Raw genomic sequence first — 15612 nt, 5'->3', positions numbered from 1 at the left:
CTTTCTTTCAAGTCGTAAAGTTAGGGGAAGGAAAAACTTCAGATTGCGCGGTTATCCAAGTTTAAGTCGTAAGTTTCGTTACTGAATGGGTATTTCGTTGAATTCCTTGGATCTCGGTTCTGTAGAATTAATCACCACTTCTCGAAGTCATATTGCCTCCCATCGGATGTGTTCGGTATCTGTAAAATCTAAATTCATCTAGTACTATTCCACCGTTCGGTGGACAGCAGTACCAGCAGCTTAAAAGAAACCGTGCACGTCGTTTCTGTTTGGAACATAAGCAAAGTTGGTATTGAAAAGATATGGAACTTCGATTTGATGGACGTCATGGATGACGTCTGCCAAGAATTCTGAAGGGTCCTATATTTCCTAAGTCAAAGTTGTAATATATTTTTCCTGTTTTTATTTACATTCTTTGTGTTTCTTTACTTAATACTTAAATGTTCAATCAATCCACGTAGTTTATCCTTCTGACAGACTGGACGGGTCGATTAATTGAGCGGTTCAAAGCCCTTCCTTGGCAAATCCTATACACAAGTACCACCACTCTCACATTGAAGCTGTTACACTATTTGCAATTATACATTCCAGTAATTTATTTCAGTACAATTAAGTGTGGGTTAATTCCTAAGGAGGGAGCACGTCATTTCCGACTCAGCTGACCACCCACAATAATCCTTAACCTAAATGGAGAGTGATTATCATCCTATTTCGCTACCCTACACAGTTTAGGAATTTTCTTTCTTTTTCAATTTATCAAAAGGAAGGATAATTATATGAACGGGATTCATTTCCCAGTGAGGGACTGTTTTAACTGGATTCCGTGCTGACGTATGTCAGTGTTATATCTTGCGCCAGTGATCTCAACGACATAATTTTCAGGGTGGAGGAAAAAAAGAAATGATTAGACGAGAAGCTCGGTTACGTCTTGAGTATGTTTATCGGAAAAGTTTGGAGGAGAAACAACGGTTAATCGATGAGAAACGACAAACTGTGAAGAAATACGTAGATGAAAACAGAGCTATACCGACACACTTGAGAAAGGATGCCATTGATTTACAACAAGACGCTGAATGGGGAGGTGAGAATGTCTGTGGACGGCGAATCCATTTTTCGTTTTAATTTTGACCTCTTTTTTTCAAGATAGATTAAAATTTAATTGAAGTATTGTGTGATAAAAAAGTTTAAACTACATTTATGGCGATAGCGATTTAGCTAAACAACTGGAATGAAATGAAACGGACAGCAGATTTAGTATCTACGAAGACTAAAATTTCTGGCTTCATGAACAGCAGATATCTTTGATTCCAGTACCTTTCGTCCCAAGCCGGAATTTTCCGACAACTCTTCGGGTTAATCTTTCTATTTAAATCTGGCACTACATTGTCATATCATTTGCTACTGTTAGCATTTTCAGGGGAAGTTTCAGCTATCGATGATGAGTATCGCTACGCTGGAGCGGCAGACCCAAAAGTTGTATTAACAACTAGTCGTGAACCTTCAGCCAAACTTAAAATTTTTTTGAAAGTAAATACTTTTCGTCTGTTCATATTTCAATCCCAGAGTTTCACAGTTTCCAAACCCTAGAGCTTTTGCTGGAATACAGTGAGGAGAATGTCTAAGAAACTTTGCATGTGTTTATTTCTCGAACTGAAATTGAGAAATAATGTCTGTTGTAGGAAATGCGGCTGATGTTTCCAAATGCCCAACGCATCAATCGAGGTCATTATGATATCAAAAAGTTAATACAAGCTTGTAAAGCTAATGATGTTAGTTTCTGCGTTTACCGGACTTGAAATTCCTAGACATTCGATCCTCAGCATAATCTTTTGAAACTACGTCAAATATTAATTTTTGCAGATTTTAGAAGCAGATTAAGTAATAAATGAAGCTTAAAAGCTGATCAATAAATTCAACAATTAGTCTCTAATAAGACTGAAATAATCTGTCTGCTTCACTTTGTATAATAGCACTTTTGGCATTTTTTCTAATTATCCTTGTTTAACACAATATATTTAAGATTACGGATTTTATACTGCTGCATGAAACGCGTGGTAATCCTGACGGAATGATTGTATGCCATCTACCCTTTGGACCTACTGCTTATTTTACTTTAGCAAATGTTGTGATGCGGCACGAAGTGCCGGAATGTGGAACCATGTCGGAGGAATATCCCCATCTTATATTCGATGGTCTTAATTCAGCTCTGGGACGTAGGGTAAGTTAAGTTTTGTTCCTTGTCAGCTCATAAATTATCAAAGCCTGAAGAGTAAACTTCCGAGCAATATTTAAATATTGGCTGCATTTCACAGCATTTGACAGATTCGTTCAATCTATATATTATATATATACGATATTTATATGTTATGCAATGTTTTCTTTCTTTCCAGTTGACCACAATATTAAAACATTTGTTTCCTGTACCGAAGATTGATAGTCGACGAATCGTTACTTTTAGCAACACTCAGGATTTCATTAGTTTCCGGCATCATACGTACAGTAAAGATGAGCATGGTGAAATAAAACTGAAGGAAATTGGTCCGCGGTTCGAAATGAGGCGTAAGTTTTTACGTTATGAAATGAAATAATGCATAGGTCTACGTTTGTTATAGCACCGTTGTGGATAACTGGAAGTTGTCATGAGAAAAGACACGAAAGGAACTGTTATGCAATTCTCAACTCGTGGACTGATCGTGCAGTGTTTGCCATAGTTTAGTTAGAGTGCAGAGTGTATTCCATTTGCTGTAGGTTTTTCTGCATTTGCTTTTTTTATCTTTGAATTGTTTTAGCTTATTTAATCAAAATGGGTACAATTGACAACGCTGATGCCGAAAGTACTGAGTGGGCGTTACGGTCATATACCAATTCAGCCAGAAAGAGACCTCTTATGCTATCAGTACCAGACGATGACGAGTAATGGGAAATGTTGTTTACTGATTCACTGTGTTTATTAATATTTATATCATATATTTTATTGTCGTTAATTTGTTAACTGTTGCATATTTTATAAGCATAAAAATAATTTCGTATCATTTTTTCGAGAAAATACCATTTTGAAGAACTTTCACAAGAGTACGTCATTTCTCGCTCATCCAACACAACTTGTTTTATGGTGACAGAGTTTTAAGTTGAACACTATGGTACATGAACATCGTGGAAGAGATCAGCGATGCTGATTATCAGATTGTTTTGTTTAATCCATTTGTTGGTTCGCTTTTCAGGAAATCCTTCAGTGTTGATGATGAGAAGGAAATTAAATTGAGAACTGAGGCTTTATTATCAATTTATATAGATTTTACATGTCACCAATCTGCTGCTGAAAGCGGTTTCTTTTTTTTCTTTTTTTGGAAATGGATTTTGACGAAGATTCCATTGATTTGTATGCTAGTTGCTTCTGAATATCTATTTTTCTGCTTATACGATTCTCGGAACCTCATGTGATTTATTAGTTCAAGAAAAACTTTTTCGTTGCCAGATATGTATTTTTATTCCCAACTTTTCCGCAATATTTTCTCAATAAAAGCTTTTATTTCTTCTACCAAAACTGGTAAAATCTCGAAATCCTTCCTCCGCATGCATTTCTGTTCTCTTCCTTGAATTTTATGAAATCCTTCGAGCCTACCCACAATATTATCAACATTCTTGCTACCAGTTTGAATCAGTTCCAAACTTCATCATTCAGATACGCTGTTTGCCACATAAACTGAACTGAATATCGCATCATTTTTCATCCTCTTTCTTCAGCAATTATAAGCATGTTAATAAAATAGCAATTTTATCATCCGTTTATTCCATTCTATTGTAAAACATTTATGCGTAGTCACCAAACGATAAAATGTCACTTGTTGGAATCATCTCACACCAATTATGTCTTTGATTTCGGTATTGATTTAAATATAGACGATGGATTTGATCTCTCCTCCACCTGTTGCAGTTGATCATACTTAAATAAAAAGCTGTAAGGAATTGCTAACAAATGTAGCAGGAGCTGCAACAAAAGCAGATGCAGCAAAAGCAGCAGCAGTAGTAGCAGTAGCAATCATTGTAAAAGAATGATTATGAAAGATAAACAGGTTGATGCAATAGGCCTACATAATTAATGGCCAATACACTTTTGATACCATTGCTTTTTGAATAGATTCTGGGCGATAGCAGTGTGAAGTTTTTGCATCCGCGAAAGTGTACATAGAGAAAGGGGAGTGAGCGAGATTTGAGGAGGATTGAGCTCGAGCTTGAACTTGAACTTTGTCTTATGAACACTCATTGGTTAGCTTTAAAGCGAACTAGATTGAAGGATAGCTGTGCGGTATGGTCACATCTTTGTTTGGTGCAAGCACATTACCTATACTTCAATTCGAAGCACCACCTTCATCAACATTTTCTGATCATATTCCAATTACCTTCTCTATTACATTATCAATTAATCAACCTGTTATCGTTACCGTTAATCTTTTAACAGCCGACTTTCGACCACATCATCTTATTATTACACCACAACAACCTATTGTCCATATTGCCGAATCCACTACGCATAAGTAATTCTTCACCAAGTTATTTCTCTCTAATTCATTTTGAGGTTTTGCATCAATCAATAACAAGTTCAAAAGTCACAGGAAAGCTAACATGTTAAATAATGTTATCTTTCTTTTTGGAATGCAAAAAGCAAAAAGAAGTCGAGAATTCAACTTGATTTCTCATTATATTTAATTGTTCAATTGTTTAATATCATTTGGTGGAGTACTTCTCATCCCATGCTGAAACATATGATGTTACTTTTCATACAAGGTTATAAATAAGATTAAGATGAAGTGAATGAATGAAACATCAACAAATTTGACTGAAGTGGCGCTATTATAATAATTAGTGGTTGATATGTCCACTGTCAAATGTAAATTATCACTAGCTGCAATAGATTTTATCTACATGTCATGAAATGACATTATCATTTGTAGAATTATTTGACTAACAAATAGGAGCTTAAAGTGTCAAATATATCCTGAATTTTGAAAGATTTTAGGAATTTTTTTATTAGCTTTAAAATTTCAGTAGAGTATCACAGCACGATGAATGTATTATTTTAAAGGTTGGCTTTCAGATTTGAAGATCTTTATATAACAAAACCGGTTGAAACAGTTGAACAGGATCCAATTCAATCGGTAGAAACAAATCAACAGTTTAGTGCTGGTGCTACGAAAGTGGATGAAAGGTGGACGGAGGAAGAAGAAAGTATTCGAATAATGGTTGAAGCAGCAACACCTTGTGCTTCTTCAGTAATTGTTTCCGATATAATGCATCGTGATAACGGTATCATTTCTCCTCATCCATATTAACAAATCATCATTCAATAAGTTTCTTTTTACTGAAGAATGAATCATCGATTTTATAGCTCCTCTTAAAGTGATTGAAGTGAGTCATAGTATTGTACGAAACACTAAAGAAACGATATGGTTGTTATTAAGCAAGCCGATGGTTAATGTTAGCATATTCGTTGATATTGGGAATCGAATGTTACCCGTTGAACGATTGAAAACTTACGATAAGGTAAATTTAACTCGTTTCATCCAATGGCAAAACAATAATTAAAAAAATGTCATTTAAATGGTGCTGAAGGAGGAAAAGCTTTGACATTATGAAAGCTTAAATGAAATGGACAAATGATTTCAGCTGATCATATTTTCTTTGCCGACTCTTGTCATTCCGGAGAAGACAGATAAAGCATCATCTACAACAAATAGCTTTAAAATATTTTTAAGAAATGGTACACAACAGTTGGAATTTTCAGTACAATTACATGTCAGGTAATTGAATGGTTTAATGCACATCATTTGATGATATTTATTGTGATATGGGTTAATATTGTAGTTCAATAAACTGCCTATTTGCGCCTCTATATTAGCACCATAATATCGTAATAGTGGAGGAACTAGTATTGGGAAAATGGAACCAACAGAAGAAAAATATGATTTGATTTTCATATCATGTCGAGATCAGATCGATCTTCTTTCTTATCACTCTCCTACAGTTTACCACAGAAGGATGGATGGAAGTTACAAATCACATTGTTTTTCCAAATTATAGAAAGTGAATTGTAATAATCTGAATCTTTTTCTGCTTGCGAATCGAATAACCATCATCCAATCATTAGTTCAGGTTTTTCTTTATGGGAAATGAATGTTATATTAATTACTTTAGTGATACAAGTAATATACGGGATACAACAGAAATTGTCGATAAGGAAGCGCTAATAACATCGTTGTTCGAATTTGCTGCCGAAGGAGAACCATTGGCTTTGGTAAAACCGTTGGTACCGCTTCTCGGTACATTTGACAACGACGGCTGCAAGTCTCTATTTACTTTTCCGGCTTTGAAAAAATAAATAAATTTTCGAGAAGTTGATAAGTATAAGCACATGAGAATGATAAAGGTACTTCCTGTTACTTGACTTAAGCTGAGAACTGAAGTCAGGTAATCCAAGATAATTGGACATAGCATCCTCCTCTCTTCTTGCTGTTTAATACGTACCACATGTCATCCCCCTTCAACATTATACTGAACAATGTTGATGGCTTTAATAAAATTCTTTTTCGTGAAATGAAGCATGCGAAATAGAATTTTAAATGTTTTGTGCGGTAAAACGATGACGTAAACATAGTCGTTGAAAAAGATAATAAACGACTGTTGGTTTCAGTGTCTTACACGTGGCAGCACGTAATAAGCAAAATTTTGCGCTAAAGACAATGCTATCGGTGCTATGTGAGTATAGTAGTGAAGAGGAACGTCAAAAAATTCTTAATGCACCAAATGTTCGAGGACAAACAGCACTGCATTGTGCGGTACGAGCTGGTGATCCGGATTGTGTACATTACTTAGTTAGTGCTGGTGCCAAAAGAAATATTGTGGATAATAATTTGGATACAGTAAGTCCCTCTATAGTTCGGATTTGTTTTGACTGAAGATTTGAGACCAGTTGGAACAGTCTACCCTACAAGATCTTGCTTCAATCCCAAATTGTATTAACAACGCTGATACATCAAGGAGGTCCATATTCTTTCAGCGTTAGCTTCTTTGGTTAGAAGTACTTTATCTGTCATTGTATGGATTCTGTGATTTCTTTATCTATCATTAATCAAAGATGAATATAATAAACAAGCGCTTGCAGCATATTGCAACTTTTTGATTGCAATGCTCAATTTATTTTCAGGTAGCGCATTATTTGGGAGATGCTTATAATGATGCTATTTATAAAGAAATTTTGGAAACGAGTAGCAGTGAGGAAGTGGAAAGCGGAACTGATATCAATAGAGAGAATATTTTAGCCAAGAAAAACTGTTATGGATACACGCCAGCTCATATTGCTGTTAAGAAACTAAAATTAAGCTTACTGGAAGCATTGATAGAAGCTGGTGCTCCTGTAGATATTCCTGACAACAATGGCGAAACACCGCTCTTGACGGCCCTCTATATGGATGATGCTGACACGGTCTCTTTACTTGCCCAGGTTCATCTTATTTTTCATTGTGGAATCAATCAATGCATATTTAAGAGTTTCAGTCATTTTTTTTCCACAGGTTTTTTATACACCGATGATGAAACTTTCAGCACAATTGTGATGTTAACGTAATGTCAAATAATGGAGACACACCTCTAAAAGTTGCATGTAAGAAGAAGAATCTTGTTATGATCGGACGTCTTCTGGATGCCGGGTCAACTATGGATTCTCTAGGAACAGGTTCCCAGCGTTCAATATCTTCTTGTCATCCATTAAGCTGTCCCTTGAAGTTTGTGCAAGTTTGTGCAACTTCCATGCTCACTTTAAAGAGTCATAAAGGAAAAAAACTTGCCACGAGATAAAAAGATGCGATACAGGTGACGAACGACCAGCGGAAGCAGATGAGGAAGATGTGCAGCGGATTCTGAACGGTGAACGGATTGAAGTATCTAACGTATATGCACAAAACGGTCCTGGGGAAGAACAAGAGATCAGTGAATTACAAAGTGAAGAATCGATCAGCACAGCAGCAAGCACTGATGCTGCAACCAGTTATCGACTTCGGACATTTAAAGGTAACATATCGATAGGTTTAATTTTCCGAAACATAATTTTCCGAAACATTATAAATCACCGAAACACCAACACTAAATCCAGCCAGAAACTACTGCACGTACGATACATTTTCAAGCTTTTATAGTTGAACAGAGTTAGGCGTAATAAAAACAGATTATAAGAACACAATCAAATTAAAAACAGATCTTTACGATTGTACAACTGAACTAAGCTATTCGCAATAAATAATCTATATTGTCATAGTGACAAACATTTGAGACACATATCTTTACTCCTGTACAAAAAAAGTAGGGTTATTCACAAAATATATATATATATATATATATTCTTTGCTACCACAGTGATACTCGTATGGAAGAATTAATGCACTCAGTTTTTCACCAGATTTGTTTGAACATGAACTGAAAAGAATTTAACCTTAATCCCCAGTGATTTTTATTATGTTAGACGATGTCTCCTGTTTGGATTACCTAACAAGGTTACGGTTGTCGAAGATACTAGATGTGGAGGACAAATGGACGATACTGGCGGATCATCTCGGCTGTGGACACATGGTAGAGTTCATTCGTGTTTGCTTAGATGATTCTTCCTCGCCAACTATGATGCTACTTGACCAATACGAAGTAAGGTTTTGATAATCTTTTACACAAATAGAAATTTGAAAGACAAAAGTGCATCAAAAAGTGAATTGGCAGGTTTTCCCCAAAAAATTATAATAAAATGAAGTTTGTCAATTCGGTACGACCATGTCCTCTGGATTTATGCTCAATGGATCTACAATGAAAAAAAAAGAAATTCCGTGACAAATCCTAAAGGCATTCTTCTGGAATTTGCCACGGGATTCGTTTAACTAACTACTCCTGAAACTTCGTGTCAAATTGTCTGAAACTAATAAAAATGTTTGCAGCAAGTTCCAAATGCAAATTTGTCAACCATAACCCAGTCCCTGGAAGATATGGGCGAAACACTTGGAGTACATTTGATACAGGCTGGAAATGAGCAACAATGACGGATGCCTAAATCTTTGTATTTTTGCGGTCATTTTTTTTACGTATATATTTGATCATATTCAGAAAAATCTTTTTGATATTTGCAATATTTTAAGATGGATTACTACAGTTACCAACATATAAGTAAAAGCATTTTGGGATGCCCTTATGGAAGATCCGTCACTCAGTTTACTCAACTTACAGAAACAGTAACTATAAAACAGAAGCTAATATCCTTTAAAATTCAGAAAAAGTATACATTTAGTGAACATTTCTAAGAAACACATAGTCGTAATGAATAACACATAATACATGACAAAACAACATGGATAACCTTTGCGACGGAATGTAACGTTTCGTGATGTAACGACTCAGTGACTGCGAAGATAACGCTGTCGCAAGTAATAATTGTAGGGCATTGTGTCGCCTTTTTTCCACTCCGAATAAAGCAATTTGAAAAGGAAAAGATGGAATACAATCATCAAAGCACCAAGCATCAGCCAAAACATTATTGGAAGACCACCCAAACGATGACCATGTTTGTGAAGTGCGATTAATCCAAGCTCATGAGCTGGAGCATCCATAACCTAGAACAAATAACTTTGTAAAAGTCTGCTTTAGTATCACAGGTAATGTCAAATCCGTTCGGCGACATATGATATAGTTCTGAGATGCTCATCTCCGACTACGAAAGATACTGAGATATCGGATGCTTTGGATTCTAAAATGAAATAAATAAAACACTGAGGACCCATAATATTGCTAATGCGGAGTATTGGCTTTTCTACTTCATCGTTGATAGTTGAAATGACTAATTTTACCCACTGAGTAAAACCAATTTTCGTTAACTATCCTGGATTTTTGAAAATCCATTTCTTTCCTTCAAAAACACTAGTTGAGCAGTAACATGGAAAACCATACCTCAACAACGTGTATCGTTCCTCGCAGTTGCTCGAGATGATTTTTGTTATGTGAAATATATAAGATCGGAGTAGATGGTTTAGTTATTTTAATCGGAATATGTACACTCGAGCGTCCGATAGCTATCGGATAATTTAAACAGGCTGCATCACATGCAAAAACCTTTAAACTTGGAAAGTTTTTGAACATAACAGGAATGATTAAGGAAGACTGATGATAAATAATCGCCAGTCGCTTTCAACAATTCTGCGAGAAAACGACTGACTCGTCATCCGTGCAACATTTGAAGTGAGCAACTGCAAACCGGCCACAGCCTTGCATAGAGTTCTTGAAAGCGATTAGCGATATCAACTGCCAGTTAATCCAAGTTCTCTTTTTGATAGAAAAAAAGAAGAAATTAAAAAATCCGGAAGATATCCAACCTGCGAATCAGAGGAGATTATGAAATAAGGTTGATTACCATTACTTAAATGGACACTTATTGAAATCCTTGTGTCAAGAGAATAAGCTAGATTTTTTACAGTAATTTCTCGCAATAAATCAGCTGGATCAATATCTACTTCCAAATGCTCACGCGAAAACCTGCAAAAGTAACACCAATTTAATAGAAGACCTTCTTGAAAGTTATATTACATTAGCATACTTATAGAAAAAATAATCACGAAACAGAAATTGTTTACTTGGATGCAAGAAGACTGAGAACGAATGCTTCGGCAAGACCGGTAGCGCCAGCTTTTAGGAGTCCAGAACAGCCACGCTTCTCCAGCGTTAATAACCAAATATCCATCGTTTCAATGACTTCATTGACATTATCGGATTTTTTCCACAGACGGGAAGGTACGAGAAGTGTTGAGTGCCCTGTATAACACATATCCATCATTTTCATTGATGCTGCTGCTGCCTGGAACAGATTGTTAGATTAAAAAAATCCACATGTAGCTGAATGCAGACAATCACTTCATATTTATGAATGAATGCTGCAAAATTCATAAAAGACGAAGGTACTACTCATTATTTCTGGTCAAAATCTTTATATATGTGCAGAAATTTTTGAAAAAAAAAAATATATCGCGGTGTTACACCCGAAACCTCCATTTATTTTCTGAATGAGAAAGATATGAAGCCAAATTAAAATGACATCTACCTCCTTTTGTTCCATACTAACTCCAATTTCCAGTAATGGATCACGCATATTTGATAGCAGCATATAACGCGTAGCATTGATTTCGGCAGCATTAAGAGCATTTGGGGCCAAAGATTTTGAAATACTAAACGTAACCGTATTCAGCTAAAAAGCATATATAAAATAAGAATAAACTCAATCAATAACCAGCAACGCAGAAACTTCAATATTACATAGCAGTTTTTTTCAATACCTTTTGCCAGGCAGCTGAGTGTTCGCGATATAGAAGAGTTCCATCCAGCAAGCTGTAATTTTTGAGTTCCTAAAAGTATGAAAACATAATACTGTGTATTTGGAATGGATTAACTCTGACGTGTCTTCTGAATAATCCAAAGTAATAACGCAAATTTACAGATGGCCAGATTCCACTACTTTATTTTATCTTTATATTATCTTTCACTATCCCTTATACCAGATTAACGACTCAGTATCTTGTCTCGAATCCAAAACATTCAGTATATTCAATTGAGATTACCTATGCGTAAGGTATCTTAATGCCTTTCATGCACGATAAATTAACGCCTTCGACTTTATATATTATCTTATAAATTACAAGCAGAAAAATCATTGAAAAGCTGCTCACATTTTTAGAAAGAGATCGATTTCCGAAAAATTCATGTTAAATCAAAAAATGTCAGAGAAGGATAATGTACCTTCGTAACACCTTCATCCAGCAATCTTAGCTCAGCATTTTTGTTTTTTCCGACGGGTAATGGTGAAATATAATTGATGACGCAGAGAAAGCGTAAAAAAATCTCGCGTTTCTGCTCAACCGTAACAGTTTCGGGTATTTTGGTGCATGTAGCAACAGCCAGTGTATGTGCTCCATCTGACTCGAAATAACGCGTATAAACCGGATCATCCAAGCTGCTACTGAAACATAATACAATTTAAAGGGATTCATTCCTGAGACTTTTCGTACGTTCACTTTGTCTTATCTGTTTGCCTGATCCGAATTTTACTTGACTTATCCAAGTCCCACATCTTTAGTGGTGGCTGTTCTATTAAGACCATGCTATCACTTTGCATAAGAAACTTTTCAGTGTTTTAACGCGTGGCACAACGCAGTGATGTGTTATTCATTGAACAACAATCGATAATGCTTGCTGAGTTTAATGATGCAAAGAAGCAAACCTCTTTTTTAGAGTCCAATATTCCGAAATCTTCACGGATAGTTCTATTTCGATATCATTACTCTGAAACGAAAACAAAAATAAACCAAATGAGGACTATTTGAAATTTTCAATATAACAGAATAGATTAGATACCAATGGATTTGTTGCCTGAAGTTCCTGAATCATAAGATGTGGTCTTGTTCGGTGAGCATAAACACGTTGAGTAATACACAAACACTGATCCATCTTCAATAAAAGATTAATGAAAAGATGCATTAATATAATAAATCTTACCAAACTTCCTGATATAAAGGAATTAAAACATAAGTTGAAGAACAATTAAAAGCACGTACAATATGGTAACATCGGACAGTGATGATTGTGCCATCACGATAATCATTTACATAATTTTCAGCAAACGATTCTGAATCCTGAATTTTCGTATCAATACTAGGAAAAAAGGCACTTCGTATCGATAAAACCCGAGACGTTTTTAACCGCAGCTCTCCATCGCCACCCATTCCGATAAACCTTAAAGAACTATTGTTAAACAAACTGGTACTATTTAACAAATAATATGCCTAGATCTTAATACTTTTAAACTCAATACACCGATCCGACCAAGAATCGTAACTAGCATACGTAAGCTAATGGTGCATTTCAAAAGCTTACAAAGTATAGAAGTATCGAAGAATACCAAAACTAACCCATTGCCGGTGAATCCAAACTTTCTGTTGGAAACTGCAACAACATTATCGTTTTCGGAAAATTTCCAAGCACTCAGACGCTCAGTAAGACATTTCTGCGATTCTGAGACATAAGGCGCAGAAGTTATGGAGGATATAATGAAGTAGAGTGAAAAAAGGATGAGAATAGCCGTTAAAGAAACCCGTCTCGGTATTGAAAGTTGCCGTAGCCATTTTCTTAGCTCGAAATCATCCAAACGCCTGCACTGTACCCTTCTCAGAGTTGAAAACATTACTAGCCTATTACATCAAACTAACCATATATTTTCCTAGGCCACTGACTGCATCACTGAATCCTGAAACTTCAAAATTCATCCACCATATTTACATCATTTTTAACTTGTCATTTCCAAACTAATATCGTACCAAAGCTCATTTATGATATCAGGTACATATAATTTTGCTAAATATAATCATACACGTAATATCAAAACGTAAAGAACGCTGATAAAAGTGATAAACGTTGTTAGCCAATCGGAATGCTGCAATTAGTGCAAGACATGAATAACGGGAAGGAGAAAGACGTTAACGTTTCACAGCAGGAGCGTCGAGAAATAACAAGACCGTATTTGTTAACTTACAAACAAGATGGCGGTGGTTGTGGTATTTGGCATTGTGTGTTTTGTATGAGGGTGGGTGATGCCACGATATAATTGGAAGTTTGCGAGGGAGTTACTGGGAGGTGTTTATTTCAGGTTATCACAGGATGTTTTATCCATGCTATATTGACCTTGGGAAAGCAGCTAGGGAGTTATTCACAAAGGGATACAGTAAGTTTACTTTTGTTTGGCTTTACTAACGTGATAACATTGTAATATTTAGTTTTGATAAGATCATATGCTCGAAAGACAGTGTGACGTTTGTATATCCGGTATGACCAGTCTGTATTCAGATTACATTTGTGTTGATCACATTAAATGGAAGTATTGGTCGCATTAAATGGAAGTTTTAGAGTCGTCCTGTCATATTACTATAACTTTCCGTCTATTCAATGTAATCTTCATCTGTCCGCATAAGTATAAATTCACTAATCTTCTACAAGTCTTGCACTGTACCTTCAGCTCATACTGACGTGTCTTAGTACCAAATAATCCACTGATGATTTATATATTCAAAGCTGATAAAGAAAAGTTTTGTCCAGAAATAGAAACTGCACTTCTTAGTTTTATCTCGTTGTTTTTACTTCTAGGAGTAAAAAAGACTTCTAGGAGTTGTTTTTACTTCTAGGAATTTTTACTTTTACTTCTTTTTACTTCTCTTTTATCCTTCTTTCTTTCCAGATTTTGGCTCCCTACGAGTAGACACATGTTCGAGATCAGGAGAAAATCAGGAAGTCGAGTTTTCTAGTGCCGCTGTACACACTATTGCTACAGGAAAACTTGCTGGAAATTTCGACGTCAAATATCGTATACCTTCGTATGGTAAGTATACCCATGTTTCATATGCTGTCACAATAGGTTAGTGTTAGTGTCACAGTGCAGAAAGTATTTCGATACTTAATATTGAATATACGTATGCGCATTTTGTCGTTTTTATGTGGACATAATAATTGAAGCAGATAATTCGGGTGTTGTGACTTGTTTATCGGATCATATCCATCGTAATTATTAGTTTGAAATCATTTTCAATCGGAGGGAGATACATGGTTTTTGTGCGAAAGTACGGGAGTGTTGTGTCCCAGGTGTGGTTCTGACGGAGAAATGGAATACGGAAAATTTATTGGGTACAATTGTCGAAATACAGGACCGCTTCGCTCGTGGTTTGAAACTTACGCTAGACTCGTGGTATGCGCCACATAATGGCAAGCGATCAGGTCGGGTGAAAGCTGAGTGGGTGAACAGGAATGTTACGGTGCATTTTGCATTTTCTTGCAGTTTTGAACTTTCGTATATCCAGTAGTTAGTATGATTGAGCTATTGTGGTTCGTCCGGAAATTAATAGCAAATTCGCGGTATTACTAATAATGCTGCTGATGGCATCATTCTCAGCTCTTTTTTCGTATTCAGTGACCGTTTTAGAAATAACACTATTTATTTAAGCTATGGTATTTTGTATTTTCTAGGAATTGGTCGATATTGAAGATTTTGTCACATGTGTTACAAAACTCTTCTGTATGCTGAGTCCGCTTAACATTATAATGCGACTAGTTGTCCAAGAAATATTATACCGAAAAATTACAAAATGAATTTTGATGTTATTTGCTTTTTTTCTAGTGTAATCTTGATGTTGGTTTGGATACCGGTCCTCAGATCAGTTTTTCTGGGGTCACTGGTTTGCATGGGTGGTTGATGGGAGTACAGAGCGCATTTGACGTTTCGAGCAGTCAGCTCAAGGTACCAGTAACTGAATACACCTTTGAAATTCTTTATTAATTCCTTTAATAAATTGTACCAGTAACTGAATACACCTTTGAAATTCTTTATTAATTCCTTTAATAAATTGCTTGGTTCTATGTTACTTTAATGTTTGATAATCGTAGAAGGAAGAACATACATTTTTCAGAGCCTTAGCTTCGCATTTGGAAGAGTAGGAACAGATTATGTTTTGCATTCATATGTGAACGATGCACGAGAATTCGGTGGTTCATTCTATC

The 15612-nt window shown here is 35.7% G+C and overlaps 4 protein-coding genes across 4 annotated transcripts in view; 3 read left to right on the top strand and 1 right to left on the bottom strand.

Moving 5' to 3' along the window:
- The first annotated feature begins 790 nt into the window (after positions 1-790).
- Positions 791-3027, top strand: LOAG_00459 (brix domain-containing protein). The gene is made up of 6 exons (XM_003135999.2): positions 791-1081; positions 1418-1527; positions 1680-1769; positions 2021-2218; positions 2391-2559; positions 2790-3027. Exons 1-6 carry the CDS (start codon positions 901-903, stop codon positions 2915-2917), a joined length of 876 nt encoding a protein of 291 aa, XP_003136047.1. The 5' UTR covers positions 791-900; the 3' UTR covers positions 2918-3027.
- Positions 3028-5316: 2289 nt separating this feature from the next.
- Positions 5317-9074, top strand: LOAG_00458 (death domain-containing protein; the record flags this gene model as incomplete). The annotated part of the gene is made up of 9 exons (XM_020445440.1): positions 5317-5541; positions 5665-5798; positions 6193-6342; positions 6689-6917; positions 7202-7498; positions 7600-7729; positions 7867-8064; positions 8513-8688; positions 8973-9074. The coding sequence occupies exons 1-9, from the start codon at positions 5467-5469 to the stop codon at positions 9072-9074; spliced, it is 1491 nt and encodes a 496-aa protein (XP_020304100.1). The 5' UTR covers positions 5317-5466.
- Positions 9075-9171: 97 nt separating this feature from the next.
- On the bottom strand, positions 9172-13324 carry LOAG_00457 (hypothetical protein). The gene is made up of 11 exons (XM_003135997.2): positions 12981-13324; positions 12627-12804; positions 12427-12519; positions 12293-12354; positions 11812-12031; positions 11352-11420; positions 11120-11263; positions 10656-10876; positions 10398-10557; positions 9976-10137; positions 9172-9641 (listed from the first exon to the last, which is right to left on the bottom strand). The coding sequence occupies exons 1-11, from the start codon at positions 13250-13252 to the stop codon at positions 9426-9428; spliced, it is 1797 nt and encodes a 598-aa protein (XP_003136045.1). The 5' UTR covers positions 13253-13324; the 3' UTR covers positions 9172-9425.
- A 174-nt stretch (positions 13325-13498) lies between these two features.
- LOAG_16447 (hypothetical protein) overlaps positions 13499-15612 on the top strand; it is a gene marked incomplete at both ends in the record, with an annotated part of 3131 nt that continues 1017 nt past the window's right edge. Inside the window, 6 exons of the mRNA XM_020449099.1 lie at positions 13499-13622; positions 13715-13789; positions 14300-14440; positions 14701-14870; positions 15233-15352; positions 15522-15600. Coding sequence (XP_020307474.1) covers positions 13499-13622; positions 13715-13789; positions 14300-14440; positions 14701-14870; positions 15233-15352; positions 15522-15600 — 709 coding nt within the window. The remainder of the gene's footprint in view (positions 13623-13714; positions 13790-14299; positions 14441-14700; positions 14871-15232; positions 15353-15521; positions 15601-15612) is intronic.

Source organism: Loa loa (genome assembly GCF_000183805.2).
Source record: "Loa loa unplaced genomic scaffold supercont3.3, whole genome shotgun sequence".
Taxonomy (NCBI): Eukaryota; Metazoa; Nematoda; class Chromadorea; order Rhabditida; family Onchocercidae; genus Loa; species Loa loa.
This window is presented reverse-complemented; position numbering and strand designations above follow the sequence as displayed.